At 43.2% G+C, this 19,971-nt stretch overlaps 1 protein-coding gene across 1 annotated transcript in view; it reads left to right on the forward strand.

Annotated features, from left to right (window-relative positions):
- Window positions 1-19,971, forward strand: part of ARID1B (AT-rich interaction domain 1B) — a 312,324-nt gene that overhangs the window by 223,816 nt on the left and 68,537 nt on the right. Inside the window, 1 exon segment of the mRNA XM_026044358.1 lies at window positions 6,905-6,994. Coding sequence (XP_025900143.1) covers window positions 6,905-6,994 — 90 coding nt within the window.

A 19,971-nucleotide genomic window follows, 5' to 3' on the forward strand; every position in this document is an offset into this window, starting at 1 on the left:
ATTTTTTTCCTATTCTGAATTATGCGATGAATACAGTCTTTCATCTGTCACTGTGCCCGTTTCTTCAGAAGGCAGCCAAATATTAAGCTTCTCAAACAACAAAAAAACGAAGGTTTGAAAGGGGAAAAATATTGGGGAAGAGGAAGAATAGGAAAATGAGAAGGAGAAATGGGGCTTTGTTTTTATTAATTTGGCCTGGTGAGAGAAATATGAGCTTGCCTGCGCTATTCAGTTCCTGCATTCCACACTCCGTGAGCCACCATTTCTGAATGCAGGGATTAGAGGAGGTTTAGCTGGTTGCTATCCTGGGCCGCCTGATTCTGGATTGGCCTCCAGCAGAAACATCATGTGCTCTGAGCTCTCCGGAGTTTAATGGAAATAATGCATTAAATGAACATGGAGTTAGGCAGAGGTGGAAGCAGAAGGAAATTGATCCCCTCGAATGAAACTTCTCATAACTGTAAAGTCAAATTACAGACCTGGGACGAGGGTTATGGAGGATAGAGAAGCAGTGATCCCTAGATCTAGGCCGACTCGTGCCGTCAGTTATATAAATAAATAAACGGCTTGTCCTTAATTTTGAGGAGCTCTAGCGCCTTCCCGGCGTGCAGTGGGATTTAGAAATTTGTCGGAAAGGCAGAGCCCTCAGGCAGGCAGGTGATTTCTGTGGCCTACTGAAAATCCATTCATATTTGGATGAGTTGCAGTCTTTGGAAAATTTCCATGGGCTGCTTGCCAAAAATCTCTGGAGAAAAACCCCAAGCCTGTGCGCTGCTGTGGTGCTGCTGCGCTCAGAGGGGACCGGGGCTGGGAGAGGGGCCCAGGAGAGCCCCAGGGCGGCCTCTGCACCCCCTTCCCTTCCCTTCCCTTCCCTTCCCTTCCCTTCCCTTCCCTTCCCTTCCCTTCCCTTCCCTTCCCTTCCCTTCCCTTCCCTGCAAAGGGGCCTTGGGCCCCAGGCAGCATTTGCTTCCCTGCCACTTGGCGCTCAACCCACTGTCAGTTTAGGCAGGACTGACAATTCTTCCTCTTTACAGACCTCTTATATTTGTTAAAAATCTTCATAGCTTATTCAGAGGCTACGCGACCTGGGAATAAAACTTGGATCTCTCATTTGGCAGACCCCAGTTGCAGCCACTTAGTCCTTTAGAAAAGTCCATAATATAATGAATTATTCTGTAGCGAGGGTGACATTTGGATGGAGTCCCGTAAGTAATACCTCGGGACCACACGTTGAATAATGAAGATGAAACAAAACGTTGAGTAGCAGCCTCCGCCTGTCAGCATCATCTGTGCTTTGAATGAAATGTCATGTCATGTCAAGCCGGTAACTTATAACTGCGAATTAAGATGTTTATGCCGCTGCGTATGTGCAAAAGAAAAACAGCGCCGGGGTTAGGCAGGACACCCTGACTTACTACAGCGTTTTTTCAAGCAGATTTTACACTGATTTAGCACTTAAGCTGTGGTGACGTCTGTGGATCTTAACTCTCAACCCAGCCCTGGATAAGGGGAGGGTAATACAAACACGGAAAAGGACATGGCATGTAAATTTGAAGGCTTAGCAGTCCGAGAATTATTTACTTTCTTGATAAGCAGGAGGGATTTTTACCTTTTGATGCTTCTGCGTGGATTGAGAGCGACAGTCCTCCACGTGATAGAAACCTGCGTGTTTGGAGAAGGACCCATTTGTTTAAAGAGGCAACATGGAAATCCGGGGGGCAGCCCCACACTACGGGACACCTCTCTGCAGCGTCGCGTACCCCGAGCGCGTGGCTTGGGCGGGCGCGTGGGGCTGCTGAGAGGCTCCCTGGCGGAGCAGCGAGCCCCACAGCGAGCCCTGAGCCGCATCCCTGTCCGCAGGGGCCTCGTGCGGGATGCTTTGGGAGCATCCCTGCCGAGGTCGGGGTGCGCATAGGAGAGGTTTTGTTGCTCAGCACGACTTAACTTGGGGCATATGGAGGCCAGCCTTGCTTTTCATTTAGATGAGCACGTCATTTAAAATAGTGCTGATGCAAAAGGTAGCCTAGTTGCAGTGCCTGAGTGAAGGAAGAAAATAATCTTGCTTCTTGCGGGGCTCCAAGGCCCTGTGAGCTGGATGAGGCAACATGAGCCATGTGAGCGGTTTCGCTCTGTGCTAACCCGTGGAAACATTTCTCTCCTTTGAGGCCGCTTGCCGCTCACTTCCAGCTTCCTAAAGAGCTCATTTAAAACAGTCCCATATGGAAGCTCATTTATGATGTTTTGTTTCTAACAGAGGAGTCTGAGACCCAGAATGTCCCTTCCAGTCCGTAAGCCTTTGCTCTCACATCAGCCGTGTGTTATAATCCCATTATTCTGTCAGATTTCATCTTAATACGCGCGAGGTTTCCTGGGCCTCATTATGCCCAAAAGGAAGTTGTTTCTAATTCCAGGAACGGTTTGCTTATCAACCTAAACATTTTCTTGAGTTTTACCAACTTTGTGCTTTTTTTCTTCCCCAATATGTAGCCATAAATAATTTTTTTTAACAAAAGAAGGCACTAAATAACAGCTTTAATTTTTGCCAGGCGAAACAAGCCGTGCGCTTCCAGTCACGCTCAGAGCCCTTCTGGGTTCCCACCCTGATTAGCATTAGGCTTTTCTAGTCTGGGGGTTGGAGGGCTCACCAATGACACATTAGAAATGGCATTATGTTTCCTTACATATGCCGGAAATAATTCTCCTAATTCAGCCTAGTATTACATTTGTCTGATTCAGGGTGACATTAAATGGTTTGTTATAATAATCCTTTGGTCAACGACTATAGTCAGATTTTCCTTCCTGTTCTTTTTTGCTTTCTAACCAATTACTCTAAAGCTTTTCATTTGGAAGAGGCCTGTTTCTGGTCTGTATGTATATACGTTTGCATTTTTGTTACTCCAGCCCACAGCATGGTCTAGTTAGTTCCTTCTAGGTGGGATTTGCATCTTCTTCTGCATTGACCGTGCTTCCCTACTTTTTGATCAAAAATGTGAAAATACTATTCCTATTTCTTGTGCCAGAAACATTAAAGTAAGTAGTAAATGAGATCGAGAATTGCCCCCAAAACAACTCACACAATCTTAAACTTTTGACTTTCCTCCAGCCTGATGTTTCCCTTTCCACCCAGTCTATGGCCAGTTCTCCCCACCACCATTTCCGCACTCCTTGCTCATCTTAAAATTCTGGCACCGACAGCCCTCCTTCCTTCCTTAACTAGCAGTTTTCCAGGGGGAGCCTGTTGTCACCAAGGTGCCTTCGTGAATCAGTGGCAATTGGCACCATCCTGTGAGGTGCTGTCCAAGCCAGGCGGCTGCTGAGCACCCTCCAGTGTCATTACATGGATGGGAACCAAGAGCCCTCAGCATGTGTCCAAATGTTACTGATTTGGCCCGTAATTCACCGTAAGGACCCCTCTTCAGCAGGACATCAAAGGTCTGCTCTTTCTTGCTATGTTGGCTCTAAGGAATTTACTTTTTACACTTTAACTGCAGATTTCATGGTTGTAGTCATAATGCAATCACCATTTAGCACCTTTTCAATACAAGAGACATGTGCTAGCTCTGTTCAATCCACCTTTCCCAGAGATGCAATGCAGACTCTTCCATTTTAAGCATAAATTGCTGGTCACATGTATTAATGCTTAAAAAGCATTTCTGCCATAATTAAAAACATAGAAATCCACCTTATAATTGTGTTGTTAAACATTTAAAGTTCTTTCACTTCAACTGACTTCACTTTTTTTTTTTTTCTAAAAAAGCATTTAACAGAAAGGTTTGGTAGTTTTTAAGATAGTTTTAGAAGATAGCTATATGAATTTTAATATAATTTACTGTGTCTGTACCCACCACCCACTCCTTAGAACATTTTTATGTGCTTTGCTTTTCACACTAGCCTGTGTAATACTCCTGATTAGAACTCTATTTCTTGTTCCTCTGTTAAATCTAGTAGTATGGCCACATTTATCCTTTTAACACACATTATCCTCTTTGCTGTGATTTTGCATAATTAAAACATTGTGAAATATCCGTGGTGTTCACTATGCATAAGTTTGGGTAGATGTAATATCTCACCACAGTGTTATATAAAGCATGAGAAAAGGTCCTTACACCTAAACTCCTCTCTGTGTATCATTAGGTCAAAGGAGCTAGTAAAAAGAAAAACTTTTGTCATTAAAGAAAAAGAAAAAAAAAACTTTGTGACTTTTGCTCCAAAATATCTATACAAATCATGCTTAAAAAACTCAGAGGTAGAGTGCTTTCATGGAAATTTTCTTTCCATACTGAAATAAAAAAATCTGATAATATATTATCAAAAATGGTTAACAACTAATGACTTATCTTAAAGGAGGAGGATTAATATTACTTGAAGGAGAGAAATGAAAGGTCTTTAAGGTCACTTCTGTTTGTGACCAAGACACCTAAGCAGCGCGAAGGACAGGCTCCTCAAAGGCTTCTAGAAGCACCATCCTCATCTCCCCATCAAGAGCTGTTAGATACCCAAACTAGGAGTTCAGTTCAAGCCTTGGAAGGTGCTTTATCTCTTTTACTTTTCAGATGACTTTTAAGTATAAAATGACAACTCAGGATATTTTTGTGCAACACCTTGTATGTCCAGTAGCTGCGTAACATGCAGCACCTAGTAATAATTAGCAGAAAGGGTGCTGTGTTGTGAGTTCATTGCTGGTCTGAGTGTGCTCGGTGGGGTCTACTCATCTACAAAGCTGTTTTCTTTTGTGAAATGGACAAAATCTGTTGTTGTTAGTTGTTTCTTAAGTTGCTTTTAATAAAGGAGAAAAGGTTAAAACTGAACATAAACAATGAATTAAGAAGCCACTCTAAATTTTAACAGAGGATGAGAATTTCAGTGGATTTTCAAAACCACTTTGTATTGTTCATCTTCCCTGTGGATCACGATCATTTCTTTGTACCACTCCAGGCTTTACAGTTGCAGAGTTTAACTCTCCCTGCCTGCAGTTGCACATCTGCATGTGCAGGATACAGCTTCTGCCAGAAGGTCGTTACCATGTGCAAAGTAGAGTATTTGTGGGTAAGCACATTCAGAATTCAGCATAGGTCTTCCACGCCATATTAATGTCTCTCCAAGAGCAGCCCAGGCCGCCGCAGAAGCGTTCCCTGCAGTGTGGATACAAGCTGTGCTCCAGCCCCATCTTACGTGACGCCAAAACATGAGGCCGCCCGCATATCACTGCCGCGGGCCTCTGAGGTAAAGCAGGAGGCCGCCCAGGTATCACTGCTACAGGCCTCTGAGGTCCTGCGTGGGCCACAGCCCAAAGGTCCTGCGGGGTCACAGCCCAAAGGACCTCCGTGGGCACCCAGAGCCTCCGGCTGAGCGGGGCCTGGGCTCTTGGAGGAGCAATCCCGGCTCTCGGCCGGCCATGACGTGCGCAGGACGCTCGTGTCACGGCCACGCGCTCGTGGCCATATTGAGCACTGCATCTTCTTATGCCCAAATGCCGCATGCAAACGGCCAGCCAGGCGCTGTGTTTTGTGGGCGTTATTTCTATAAGCCCGCTCTTTGGTTACAGTCGGCATGCAGGGGGGTCGCTGGGCGGGGGTACAGGCCGAGCCGGCGCGTTGTTGTTCGCTCCCGGGGGTGTTGCTGTTGCCTTTGGGCGCTTCCCAGCTCTAAAGAAAGAGCAACCCCTGCTGGCTCTGCTTCGGCTGTGCTGGTAGCTCCAGAAACAACCACGGGCTTTTTGCTTGAACCATTAGGAAGGGGGGGCTGCTAAGCAAGAGGAAATGATTCTCAGCAGGCACAAATCTATTTCATGTGTTTTTATTCTTTCTATTTCTTTTAAACGGAAAACAATCCGAGCAGTTTCTGAGGATAAGGGATATAAATCTGTCTGCTGCTATTTATATCTTGCTCATCGCTACAGTGTCTAAATTCCTAAAATATATATTTTCTGCCTCACTTGAGGTGGTCTTCAAGCCACTTCGTCTGTCACAAGCAGACGTATCTCGAACGCAGCAGCGAGCAGAAGTCCCGGGAGACATCTCGGTCTTGCAGGAGGCGTTTCGCCATCCTGGGCAGTGCACGGGCTGGCTTTCTGGCCTCTTCCATCAGTGCAGCGAGCACCTGCTTTACTAGTAATTGTGAAAGGGAAGGCTTAGTGCCGTGAGCCCTAGAGATAGCTTTTTCTGTGCTGTTCGCCTTTTTTGGGTGCATAAACTGTGTGGGTGTCTTCTGAGCAAAGCCATAAAAGTGGGGCTGTCTGCTCTGGATGGCTATTTTAATAAGGAAATACATTTCCTTTGCCTGTATTTGAATAAGAAGATACCCCTTCTCTCTCTGATCTCTTCCGTACATGCCTCACTTACTGCATGCAGCTACATATTATTCTTTATGCCCGTATTCTACATGAACATTCAAATAACATTAAACCACTGATTCATTGAAATATTTTCTAAGCCATTGTTGTTAGTCATTTTTGTATTGACTGAATTTTTCATTGGTAATACAGTTGGCAGCAGTCCATGTCTGCCTGGCTGGAGGCCAGTTCAGGCTCGGCAGGATGAGCCCTATTGTTCAGCAGACTTGGATTTTGTTAAACTCTCTAGCAGAAATATGTGTCAGGAGATTTGCAGCTATAAATTGGCTCATGTCGGTGAGGTTGGGAACTCGCTCAATACGAAATTGAACGTTTTGCCATGCCTGTTGCTAAATATGTTTATGCATGCTTCCTCCGTGGGGTTCAGAAAGGGAAAGAAAAAGAAAAAAAAGAGAACCTGCGAAAAGCTAGACCTGTTGAGCTCTCTCTTTAACTTAATACAGTTGGTACTTCCTTTGATGTAGAGTGGTTCAAAAATGCAGCAAGGCTTGGTTGTGTACGTTGCAATGTTAAAAGCAAGTCTGTTTTCCCTTTTTTCTCTGTGTGTTACAGGCAGTCAGATGCCACCGCAGCCTCCTGGCAGCCAGTCAGAATCCAGCTCCCACCCTGCTTTGAGCCAGTCACCAATGCCACAGGATCGAGGTTTGTTAGGTGTTGGGGCTTTTTTAGTTGGTGCCAAATGTAGCCTTCATTTTCAGTTGCACGTTAGCGATGTGAGATTTCCTGCTCTTTCTCTTTTTTCCCAGGGAAAATAATGACAATTTGTGTTGTAAAAGGCTCTGGGGGTTTCCTTTTCTGGAGAAAGAGTAATTGAGTAGCAGGTTTTACCAAAATATAATTGGAAATAAGGGCTCTTAAAATACAGTGACTACCCAAATTATTAAAGCAGTTTGCTGTACAAAGTTTAATCATGTCCTAGAAAATACAACTTTTTGTTGTCCAGCTCAGAATTCAAGATCTGTAGAAAGTACTGTAGAAGTAGTACTACCTATGAGCATGGCAGTTTTACCACTGTTAGCAGAACTCCCTTGTGTCTAATGTCCTTGCATGGACATGATAGCTAGTCCCCTAGCCAGTTTCAGACATAAAAATATCCTTAAAATGAATCAATTATTTAGGTCAAATATTTCAAAGCTTTGGAAGTTTTACAAGGGAAAACCTTGCAGACAACAGCACTGACCTAAAAGGGTGTTTCCTAGCAAACACTCACCAAAATAAACAGATTTTTTTTTCTCTTAATGTTACTGTTTATAAACTTTAGGACCTTTCCTTTTTTCCTCTTTCCTCTCTAGCCCGAGAAGTATAATTATCATGGCCTTTTTCCATGACTGCATAATAAACTGCTGTTAACTAGGCATCCTGTCCATGCAGTAGTTAACATGTGCCAGCAACAAGTTCTCAAAACAGACACATGATAACTGTGATAAACATGGAGTTATTTATGAAATGCCCCTCCTAAAATGTCTTGGTACCAAAAATATTTCAAGTAGCACCATATGGGGATACCATAAATACTAGAAGTTTTCTCACAGTGAAACAAGTTGAGCTCACAGAATGACAAATTTCTGGGATAGCATCCAGAAGGAACTAAGAGCCTTCACAGAGAGGGGAAAAGATTCTTAGTTTTTGCTGGGTTTTTTTTCTGTGTTGAATGTCACCTCTTCTTCAAATGCTCATTAATGGGAACATTGAACACAGAATGCTGTGTGACTCATTTTTTGTTTTTCTTTTTCAGGTTATCTTTTTATACACAATTGTTAGCAAAGGGACTTACTTTCTCCTTTAAATGTGTTTAGAATAATGTACACATTTGACCAAAAAAAAAAAAAAGGTGTCCTCAATACCCAAGATGACTCTCTCTCTCATGTTTTATAGGGTAGCATGTCACAAGGTGGTAGGAGTGGATCAGAGCGAGACTTGGGAGACCCAAGCATCTCGGAAAGATGTGTTCATTGCCTGGCATGATTGGGTCATGACCCAAAATGTGGCACTGCCCAGTAATGAGTATTTTGGTAGTGTATGTGCCTTGTTGGACTCTGGAGGACAGTTCAGGGTGCTCTAGAGGATACTGAGTTCCAGTGGGTGTTTTGGGGCAGGTAGGGAGGTGTACCAAAGGAAAAGAGAGCAGACAACTGCTCTCGCTGCGAAGTAAAACAAGAACAGTGAGGAAGTGACAATTTACTGGTGTATTTGGCCTGGCTCTGCCCTGGCTTGTGGGTTTTCGCAGAAATGTGTTTGGGAACATTATAGCAATTTTGCTTTATTCATATGCAAAATGTTTTATTTTCTGTTATAAATGGAGGCTCCTGGTATTCCATGCATGATCCTCGTGACCCAGAAGTCCATTTGTTTCATGCAGCAGATACGAAATTTGTAACGAGCTCGGTCATATTGATTTTGCAGAACATGCTCCCCAAAGCTCCTCTAAAGTCTGTGCTGGGCTCGCATAAACATGCGCGCATTCCCTCTTGCGCCCTGTCATTGATTAGAGGCTCCTTTGAAATGGAAAACTTCACCTTTTAAAAAGGCTGTTACGTTAGCTGATTCCTGTGCTTGCTTGAGCTGCCTTCCACTGAACGCGGAGAAGGGAAGCGGGGGAGTGATGGGGACTCAAAGGGAAGGTGCTTGTCTTTGCCTGATAAAAACCTGAGCAGAAAATCGTTGCTGCTGAGGACACCTGATCCTCAGGCATCTGTTACAGTATTTTGAACACTTGGCTTACTGATATCCTTTCTAGGAAAAAAAAAAAAGAAAAAAAAAAGAGAAAAGAGAAGAAATGAAATGAATAAAACATCCTCCACAGGATAAGGCAATGCTTTTCATAGTGCGTTATACAACTTTTCTTCCCTTGTTTAGAGAGACTACTGAATGAACAAAAGGCTACTAATAGTTTTTTGAGTAGAATCCTTGTCTCTCTGTACTTGAATGAAAATGTTATTTATCAAATATTGTGAAGCTTGATTGACAGGTGAGGACCAAGCTGTAGTCCTTCTGGATGCAAAACTGCTACACGGAACCATTACGTTTACACTTATTTATTTTATTATGAAAGTGTTTGATTATATTTTATCCTACTTTCCATGGTTACTCAGCACCCAGCTGGGATTCCTCATGTTTGCCAGCCTAAGGCTATACATCCCCTGTCACACAGTGCAGTACAAAGCAATGAGCATATTTTTATATGTACATTCTGTGGGTGGGAGGAGGCGGCGATAACGTATGTACGTGTGCACAATAATAGGAGTTTCTCAGGGGGCTGGATTTTCTGTGCTCTTCAGCTTACTTTTTATATAGCTGGCTCCATACTCTGTGTCATGGTAGCTTAAAAATAGTTAGCTTTATAAAAATAATTTGAAAATCTTTGTGCTTTTGGATCTGCCTTAGTGTAAATGGAAGATATTATATGTAGTCCACTTCTGTACTCAATACAGAGTCAGCAAGCAATTAATTGCTACATATCCAGTCAATGAACCTTCTACAGTTCCATCAACATATTATTGCCTTTAAATAGGCAATACAAAATAGCATGTGTTTTTTTCTGTGCCTAACCTCCCATGTCTCATAGCACATGTCTTGGAAAGTGCTGGTACTGGGAAATAAGGCGTGGGCCTGCAGGATCACCTCTGCATGCGCTAACTGCTGCTGAATGCCTGCGGATTGCCATTACTTGGGGATTTTACATGAAAATGGAGCCATGATTATTGATTTAGCCCCTGAAACCTACTGTGTGTTTGGGGGGCCGGGGATGCGTGTTTTGCTCTTTGTTTCTCATTCAGCTGCTCCAGAGTTTTCTTTGTTCTGGCCAAATGTAAAGCTTGGGGATTTTCTGGTTTATTGAGGTTAAGGCTTTTTACGAACTGTTTGCATCAGCCCTCAGTGATAGTGAGGCAGTGGTACCATGCTTGTCATACCCATTTTGCAAATAACTGAGGTACATAGTCATTCTTTTAATGGTATCCACTTTTCTTACCAGGGTTTTGGAAGCTGCGCGTTGAGGATGCAGTAGCCAAAACTGCACTGTGTGTTCCAAGTTATTTGTATTGATTAAATATAAACTTGTCATAGCCAAGCTGACCTCCTAAGTCTGCTTCCTGAACTGCAGGCTGAAAGTGTTGTGTCCCCAGCCAGTAGCTTACACAATATCCTCCTCTTGCTTTTGTAACCCTCTCCGTGTGTGAGTCCTCACCTGTGTGACCACTAGAAGGAAAATACATGTCACAACAACGTTGAAATAGTCCCTTTCACTCTGCAAGAACGAATGGTTCCTTCCCTAAAGCAGGAAAAGCATACAAAGATTACCTTCTTTTAAGTAATATTTTTCATCCTGCCCACGCTGGATGTGTGCATGTCAGATTTCATTCTTATTTATATTAAAATAGTAAATTGGGACCTCCTGAAAACCATTGAACTTAATGGAAACGGTTAATGATGTTATTACTGTAGCAAGCACTCTCATAATGGGGATACTTAAAGAAGCCTTATTTATTAGTGCAAATGTATATGGGTCAGAATTAATTTTTAAAAAATCTTTAATTGTTTTCCCCTTATAATTTTCACAGCAGTGCATAGTTAAATATTCATGATAATGCTGATGATATGCTAAAGGTCTGAAATAGATCTGGAGTCTCAAAATCAACACAGGTTATTTAACCCTTTTCATCTAATGCACCACTGGGGACTTGCTCAGTGAAATCCCAGAGCACTGGAATAATTAGAAGATAGTAATGAGGATTTAATTAGTCCTTGAGATATGCTGAAATAGGACCACTGAGAACTTTCCTGTTTGGACATGGATTGCGAGCGGAGCCGATGCCGCCGCAGCTGCTGTGATGTGCGGGGAAATGTATTCCATGGCTGGAGGCGGTTTCTCGGCCCCATCCTGTGCCTGTCAGATCTGCCTGGAAAGCGCTGCCCGTGAGCACCTCCAAAACTGTGCCGGGGCAGCCTTCCCTTCCCTCTCACCCCCTCCCGCTACCTCTGAAAAAAGGGGAAAAAATCATTTTTGCAACTCCAGCTTTGTATCTTTCTGTCATTGACATGATCCAGCTTTTGTACAGTTGTAAGCTCTGCTAAAAACACATCACAAACAAGGACAGGCGGTAAGAAACTGCAGGCTTGTAAGAATCCAGGTGTTGTACTAAGCAAAATTGGGCTCTGTTTGACACAACTGCGTGTAAGCTTTATCTCCGAATCTAGTTCTTACTTAGCAATAGATCTTCACAGAAGTGATATATAACGCTAGCTGCAGTGTAGTAAATTTAAATGGCTTTTTTGGCAGCGAGATGTTATCCAGCAAGAGGTAGTAACAGATGGGATGTGATCAGGCATTTTGATGTTCTCTTTGTGCTTCCCCACAACACTAAGTAGCATCTGAATGTCTCTGACTACAGTATCCTAATTTACTCATTAGATTTCATGTAGGTATTCTTGTCCCCCTTAACGTTTTTGTACGTGTGATTATTTGTACACAGGCATCACACACATTTCACTGTCTTATATTTTCTTCTAACAAACGAGAAAGGTTTGTGCTTATTTGGAAGACAGAGAATACCAGTGTGGGAATTTGCCCCTAAATTTGCTGATCAGATTCATGGCTTAATACTGACATCTGAAGATAGTGATTCTGTTCACTGCAATTCTTCTTAGAAAACAAAGAAAGAGGAAAAAAGGAAGGAAAGAGATCAAAGGATTCTTATTGCAACAAAAAAGTTCCTGTAGTTTGCCTTTAGATCTTAAAGACTTTTTTTCCCCACGATTACATTTTTGCTCTCATTTGGGGATTTTGGATCTATTCAGAGCACTGTGCAGCTACAGAAGAAAATGATTCTTGTCATTAAAATTCCTCTGCTTGCTGTGTTAACGACGACACCACTTAAGGTTAAATCAGACTTGGTAATAAGTTTACTTGATGTAGACTGAAGTGTTTCAGGCTCTTACAGAACGATGCCTGAGACGCGGCGAGTGCAGAGCCACAGGTCGGCTCGGGTGCCTCTTCCACACATAGCGGAGAGGGTCAGCGAGGAGAAGCCGAAGGAAGAACCGTGACTCCCATCCCATTCCTTTTAAAGGATGCCCAGGATGTACTTCTAAGCAAACACACACAGGGCTTATCTGGGTGTATGGGCAGAGCTGCGCAACAGGAGCTCTAACTGAGCTGCTTTGGGGGCTCAGAAAGTTAGGCTGAGCTCCATTTAGAAAGAGCTGTATTTATCAGCAGCCTTTAAAAGGATGAGGTCATCATTATTATTTACAACCTTGGTTTTACCTTGATTGCGAAAACCCTTTGGGCTTAGGGTGGACGTCAGTATATTAATGTTCCTTTAATTTGGAGGGTAGTGTTGGCCTGATGATAGCTTTTTTAAAATTTACGCAAACTATTTTCTCTGCTATTTTTGTTGCAATAGCACCCAAGAGCCCTATTCATGTACCTAAACATAGAAAAAAAAGCACGCAATATGTGTATTTTGTAATAAGTCACCAAGATCTATGTGATAAAAGGTTACTGGGTTTCACTTTGAGCCATGGGAGTGCATAGCTTTGCACCAGTTTGTCTCACAAGCATTAAAGGAAGACAGTTGCTTTTCTTTAAAATATTTAATATGATGTTACTTTGCCTAACCACATTAATTCTTAAAGGAACCGGTTGCCATTTCAGGATGTTAGTTTCAGACTGTATTTTATTTGGATTTATTTGGATTTTTGATTTGGATATCAGCTAGCCTCGGCCTTAGGTTGGTCTGATTTGCCTTGGGATGCACTAAATAAAAAGTAATAGTGACCATTTGCAAAAAAAAAGAGCTGGAAGAGCACTATTTGTGTGTGGTAAGCCACCCTAGGAGAGCCCGAAGCTGCAGAAGGAGGATTTCAAGTAGATTATAATATCTGTACAATCAAAACCTAGAGTCAAGTCCCTCAGGTAAATTTTGTACACTAGCAGCTGGTCACTGCCTTCTTCTTGCCGATGTTAAATCTAGTTATACTTTGGGATGAATCTTTATTTCTTTTGTTTTTTTTTTAACTGAATTGGGGATTCTCTTTTTGAGATTAGGGAGTAGAATTGAATTACTCTGAGGGAGTTTATGCGGTTGCCAGTGCAAAGGCTTCTCAATAGAAAAGTTTCCGCCGCCTTCATTAGGCAACCTTCAGATGCTCTGCCTGCGCCTCGGCCACTGCAGTAAGGCCTGGAAAGCAGCTCTGCATGAAGAGCTTGACCGCATGGCAGGCGAGGTCCCCGCGCGCTCCCTGTCCTTGGGACGGCTTCCCGTCCCGGCCTGTGGACTCGGGGCTGCCCGTGGCCCCCCAGCACCATCGCCCCAAGGACAGCCTGCTGCCTCAGAGCCGTCGCTCGAAACCCTTCCAAAAGTAAAGAGCTTCTAATGCGAGATCCATTATGTCTTTTGAAGTTAATATATAGCTTATATACATACATTATGTAGGACAGTGAGCAGAGACCTATATAGTAGTGTATGTAATAATAGCTAACATGGGGATGGTGCTTTCCATCCCCAAAGATGCTAAAAGGCTGTGGAATAAATATTTGTCGCGTAACAGCTGCACATGAAGGAGGGGAAGAGGCAGTTAGATGGTATCTTAGAGAGAGCTAGAGAGTATGGCTGAGATGAAGACATTTTGGGTCTGAGGATAACGTGCTGATTTTGAATTTCTGAAAAATATTATGGTTTATTTTACATACATAAAAGACAGAAAAGACACCCTGTGTGTTTTAGTCTTGTCCACAAAATCCATATATATCTTATGGTATTCAATATATTTACATAACGGAAAGGAAGATCTGAGCTGATCCATGGAACCTTTGAACAAGAGTCTCCAGGGAGGTTAAAATTTTCAACCTTGAAATTTAGACCATTAAGCCTCCAGGCCTTGCACATTACGTGGTGAAAAATGCCTTTCCTTCTTTGCTTTCCTCCGTGATTTTCATAAGTATGCATGTTATTAGGGAAACATAGACAAATGTTGCTTGTGTGAAGCAGACAGGCTCCTCAGATTTTTCATGTTGCAGCTCAGATTAATTCCAGCAGCCCAAACTCCCCAGTGAAGCTGAGGATTCGTTTTAGGCGTCCGTGTGCCTGTGAGGGGCAGTTCTGGGCTGCTTTCATGCTGCATTTCTCCATCGCCTGATTCTCAAAGCCAAAGCATCTGGCACCAGGAGTGTTAGGGTAACAAATTATGTGCAAGGTAGTGGATGATCAAGGGTTTTATTTTTGCCTCTGTGCATCAACATCTCGGCAAACCTCTTTCCTTCTCTCTGTCCTCAGTACTGCACTTAAAATTTCCATCAGAGAGCATTAGGCAAGGTTTGCGTTAGGAGAGGTTGGATCCGTCTTCCCCAGCTACCATCTGGGTAATCTGTCTGATCCTTCCCCTCCTTCTAATTTATCAGTGATAGATTATATGAATTTCCAGGCCAGGCAGTAGCTGAGGGAGGGTTAGGGGTAGGAGAAATTTAGACGTTATTGCGTGCCATACATAGGCAGGGTTTTGTAATATCAGCGAGAGAAGCAGAAGAGATTCAGCCAGTTAACCTAATAGCACAGCTGGTGAAACACTAGGGGGTCTGGGTTAAAACCTTAGCTAGGTCATTAGTTTCCATCTTCCCCAAAGCTATTCGTATTGCGAAGAGCAACAGACAAATAAACAGGGAAGAGCCTTTAAGATAAATATTAAAGCATAATATGAAAATATTTCTAAAAATAACTGAAACCAACCCACTGGCTTAAATAGGATGTTGATCCCGCAGTGAAAAAGAGAAACATCCCAGTGCTCCTTGCAGGAAGTGGAGACTTTGCTACAGCTACAGATGGTTCCCCCAGCTCCCGTTTCCCGTATGCAGGGGTGAGGAGAGGAGGCCACCGCTCTGTAGACAGGAGCAGGCGCCAGCGTGAAAACAAATTGTCCGGGTACCAGGGGGGAAACGTGCTGCCTGCTACGCTGCCCCAGCAAGCTGAGGGTAATTTAATGGCACCGTGACGTGCCTGGGGAAGGCAGCAAGGTTTAGGTGGGTGGAAGACAGATCTCTGTGTGGAAATTAGATTTTTTTCACGGTTAATGGGGTAGCAGAAAAAGAACTTTCCTCTAGAAGCACCTCAGAGTTGTTTATAGAATAGATTGTGATTGGGAAAAGAAGTGAGGATTTTAAAATCTATCAGCTTTGAAAAGATATAAAACTTCATTGTCAGGAAGGTTATTAGCCTTCTTGTTAGGCTAATAGTGAGACTGATGTTTCCTTTGTGAGCGTTCTCAGAGCACTCGTCAGTGTTGCCCCTTCAGTTGAGCGAGTGGCTCTCGGCAGCAGGACGGTTCGTGCGGCAGCAGGGCTGCGGACAGGGCCCTGCTGTACCCCGAGCGTCGCCAGGGCCAGGGCTGCTGCTTGGGAGGCCTCGAACGGGCTCGCGCCAGAGCCATCTACATGCATTTTACTGGTGCCGTGCTGCTGTGCTAAACATGGATGAAAATCTGTTTGCCATGAGTTTGAGAAGGTGTTTTATTGTTACTTGCTTTTCTACCAGCCCACTGAAGAGGAGAGGAATAGTGAGAATTAGCATTTGCATCCTGTCAAGCAGATTTTCCCTGTAACCTGGTATCCTCATGCTCAGCAAGCCATGGCCCTTCCGTGGGTCTTGCTAAGCTGGATGGTCCACGTAGGAGAGAAGTAGATTTCATCTGTACCATCACCTGTCCAACTGGGCATATTGCATACAGGCTGTCTGCAGGAAAGGGAGAAGAGCTGAGAACAAATACATGCTCTTTCCCTACTGCTGACTCTAGAGGCTGGTATCCTTGTGTTTCACCTGATGGACTTGGACTGTATGTTGGTACATGGTCCAAGCCTTCCCTGTTTTCTTCAGGACCATCACTTGGTTAGACTGGTGCAAATTCTTGTCACTGCTCCGATATTTTCAGTATCTAAGTCACCTCGCCTCAAGTGAGTGGTGATGGTTTCGGTCTAACTGTGATCTGCCTCAGCATCCTACCTGTTAACATGACTCAAGTTTATAATCTCCACCATATATACTATGCTTTTTTGTTTGCTTAGGCATAGTTATTTTACCAATGGAAAAGCTACTTTTGGGAGCTGCTCTTCCAGCTCCATCTCAGTTCTGTTGCATTTCTGCAGAAATGCTGGGATGCTGAATACAAGCCCGGTGGCAGTCAGAGGAAGGAACATCTGCCAAAAGCAGTGTCAGGGCTCTGCAAACATTAGCTCTTTTTCCTCAAGGGTATTTGCCAGTGCCTTGCTAACTCACCAAGCATTGGAAAATTGTGATTTCCCCCCAGGTTTTTTTCATTTATAGTTAGTGGAAAATACTCTCTTCTCACATACTTGTTTAATTCTTTCAAGCTGATTTGTGAGCAGAGAATTTTGTGTTATTTTTCTCTAATTATTTGCTGATTAGCAAATGCATCCAGTCTGTTTCTGCTTTTCTCACTCCATGATTTCCAGAGTAATGAGCCTGTCTAACTCCCGCCTTTAGCCTCTGCCTTAGAACAAGAGGAATTTTCCTGTGCTCTGCTCAGAGCACAGGCTTGTTTTGATCCCCTGCTCTCTCACTGAGCTTACCTTTCTAAAGAGAGCAATAGCCTCATATTTTCCACCACCTACATTCTATTTTTTTTTTTTTTTTTTGCAAAGTACCACTGCAACTTGTATCTTCCCTCATTTTTTATTTATCAATTGTGCAGTTCGTGGACTCCTTTAATGATGATCTGCTATGCCTTCAAACTCCAGAGTTTTTTTCTCAGCTTAAAATGAATAAGTGTTCCGTATGCTTTCAGGCTTAATCCATTCATGAAAATCGATGGGGTTCTCGTGGCCAAATCACAAGACCTCTCATTGACTGCGGGTTAAGTGTGTGCCAGTAGCCAGGTACTATCTGTCAGCTGATCCGCAGTAACTTATTACTTGGCAGGGGCTTCCTTTGTGTTTGAGCTCCTGCTTTCCTGGAAAAGCCTTTTCATATTGAAGCCAAGACTTTAAAATATCTCAAGAATCCGTTTCAGATTTTATAGCAACATCAGCGCACTCAGAGGGGCTCTTTCTTAAACTGTTTAGTGATAGTAGATTGTATCCAACAACCAGATTCTGTGCTGGTCGTTGGGATGGCAGAATGTGATTTAGGAACCTCAGTGCATTAGTTCACAAAGCTCTAGTCATTTCCTATTGTTAATCTGATTTCTGTATATGTATGCATAAAAGGAATATAAGATTTTAATGCATTTTTACAGAGCCATCATACATGATATTAGTTATGGGATATATATTTCCTACGTGCGTTAGTGATATATAGGACAATTTAAAATTCAGATTTGTTCATTCCTTTCTCAAGGGAGAGTATTTACATCATAAATATCATAAGATGTTTTTTTTCCTCTGTATTTTGGTAAAAATAAGGTCTGCTGCTGTATGACCACTTTGAAACATTATATGTATGTTCTGTTTTTTTTTTATGATAATGTACTAATTGTTAATAGTCTTACTATTGTTTCATTTTCACCTTAAAAATGCAAACATGACTCTGCAAAATTAATTGGGATTTAAAAAAATCCCGAATTAGGGATAGGAATATAGCATAAAAATAGCTGTGACAGTAAGAGTGTGGTTCTGCAGCCTCACATTATTCAGCCGCCTCAGAAGTAGCTCGGTTTGACAAATTCCATGCAAGTATTTTCTTGGTAAGTACTATCTTGTGATGGCAAGTAAACCATCAACTGAACTTACCACTAATAGCAAGGGAAGGGAGCTGGTTAACTCATGAGCACGTTGCCATTGCAGTTTTTAAAGACTCAACTCATGGCTGTTTCCTAGCATTACTTTTTTAATATGGAACAAAACAGGAAGAGAAAACTGTTGTTACACAGGTTGACATCTCGGATATAGTCATCTATTCAGTCATTCCATTGCCTTAACTCCAGTGCAGTTCTTATATAATCCTACTTCCTTTCCTAACGAAAGCAAACTTTATCTTAGATTTAATTTTCTGGAAAGAAAATTTATTTCTTTTTGTATCGGTTGTAAGATGAAGTTGAACACTAGGGAAAATGTGTGCAAATAAGGAGAAATGAATATATGCCAGCTGCTCCCTTTCATTTCTGATAAGATTTCTAGAAATGTTGGGGTTTTTTTTCTCTTTTTAATGCCAGCAAGTTAACATCTTGACCATAAGCCCTTTTTTGTCTCTAAGACATCTGAGCTTCCTGTAAACACGTGAAGCACCTCAGACTCCTGCACTGATTCCCGAATGGTCACTGGGCTCTCGCAAGGCCGATCAGAAGAGACTCCTCTTTGTTCTGAGGGAATCTAGAGCACATTGAGGACCTGGTCTTACCTTCTTCCCCACATCACTTGTGTACCTGAAATGACTCCTCTGCTCTCTGAAAAGAAGTTGGATAATACCCTGCTTCAAGACCACGCTCCAACTTACCTCACAGATAACAATAGAAGATAAGATGGCACGGATGTACTTCTTGGATTTTAAGCTTCCTTTTCTTCCCTGCATAATTCTTTCCTCTCCTCGCTGAAGAGAAGACAGCAAAACCACCCTCATTTGGGAAAGATGAGAGAACTTGGGCCTCATGTCCAGAGCTGCTGGAGATGCTGTTCTCTTCCCTAACAAGAGGCCTCCCAGCTCCTCGCTGCGCGGCTCCTGGTAGCCGAGGCCGGAGCAGGAGCTGGAGCGGGTTAGCTGTGCGGCTCCGCTTGTGGCGGGCCGCGCCGCCCGGCTTTGGCCAGCGGGTGCCCAAAGGGAAACAAGGGAAAGGGAAACAAGTTTCCTGAAGAGGAGGTCTGCCCAGCGGAAACATCCATTCCACTCCTGCAGTCTCTTCAGGAGCCCTTCTGAGAGCAGCAGGGCTCGCTAACACTTAGACCCTCTTCTCCGTCACGCTCTTCAGCTAGCGATACCCCAGCACCAGTAGTGGGAATCAGTGCAACTGGTACAAACAAGAGCCCTTCGAGAGTCACCCGTCCTCGGGGCGCTCGGAGAAGTGCTGCCTGTGCCAATAACTGCCCCAATACTGTTTATCGCTACACGGTGTTTGCAGAGTTATCTCGTGTAGATTAAGAGGCCCATGGTGAACAGAAAGCCTTTACTTCCTCACTAGACAGAGTAGTAAGTTTACTATTTTTATAGTAAAAAACTTAGTGTGACCAGTACAAAATTTCTCATTTAAATGGATCCTGTGAGTGTGATATCTGTGGTGTGTGTGTGTCTGGAATGTGAACACTTTTTTCATACAGACATACTATCGGGTTGGTTTTTTACATTAGTTACAGTACTGTCTTCCGACAGTAGGCTCTGTGGTAAGATTTGTGTGCAGAGTGGAACTGCTTTAAAAATAGAGGGGTCTGTGTCAAAATAAAGCTAAATGGAAGGGATCATTTGAGCTCTCCTTAGCACAGTGTGGAGTTTTCCAGTCAGTCCTTACCAGCGTTCAGGCTGTTTGTTTCCTTTTCATTTATTTGCCTTGCCTTGCTCAAGCACATGTTGTTCCGCTTCCTGCAGACCAGGTTTCCAGCTCTAATTTTGCCTTCCTGATGTGCTCAACTCAATTGTCCAGGGTGTGCACAAAGATCAAGCAAGTTACTTGCTGAGGCCACCAAA

The sequence above is a fragment of the Nothoprocta perdicaria genome, unplaced genomic scaffold, assembly GCF_003342845.1.
Source record: "Nothoprocta perdicaria isolate Ctin4 unplaced genomic scaffold, notPer1 scaffold_36, whole genome shotgun sequence".
NCBI classification, from domain to species: domain Eukaryota; kingdom Metazoa; phylum Chordata; class Aves; order Tinamiformes; family Tinamidae; genus Nothoprocta; species Nothoprocta perdicaria.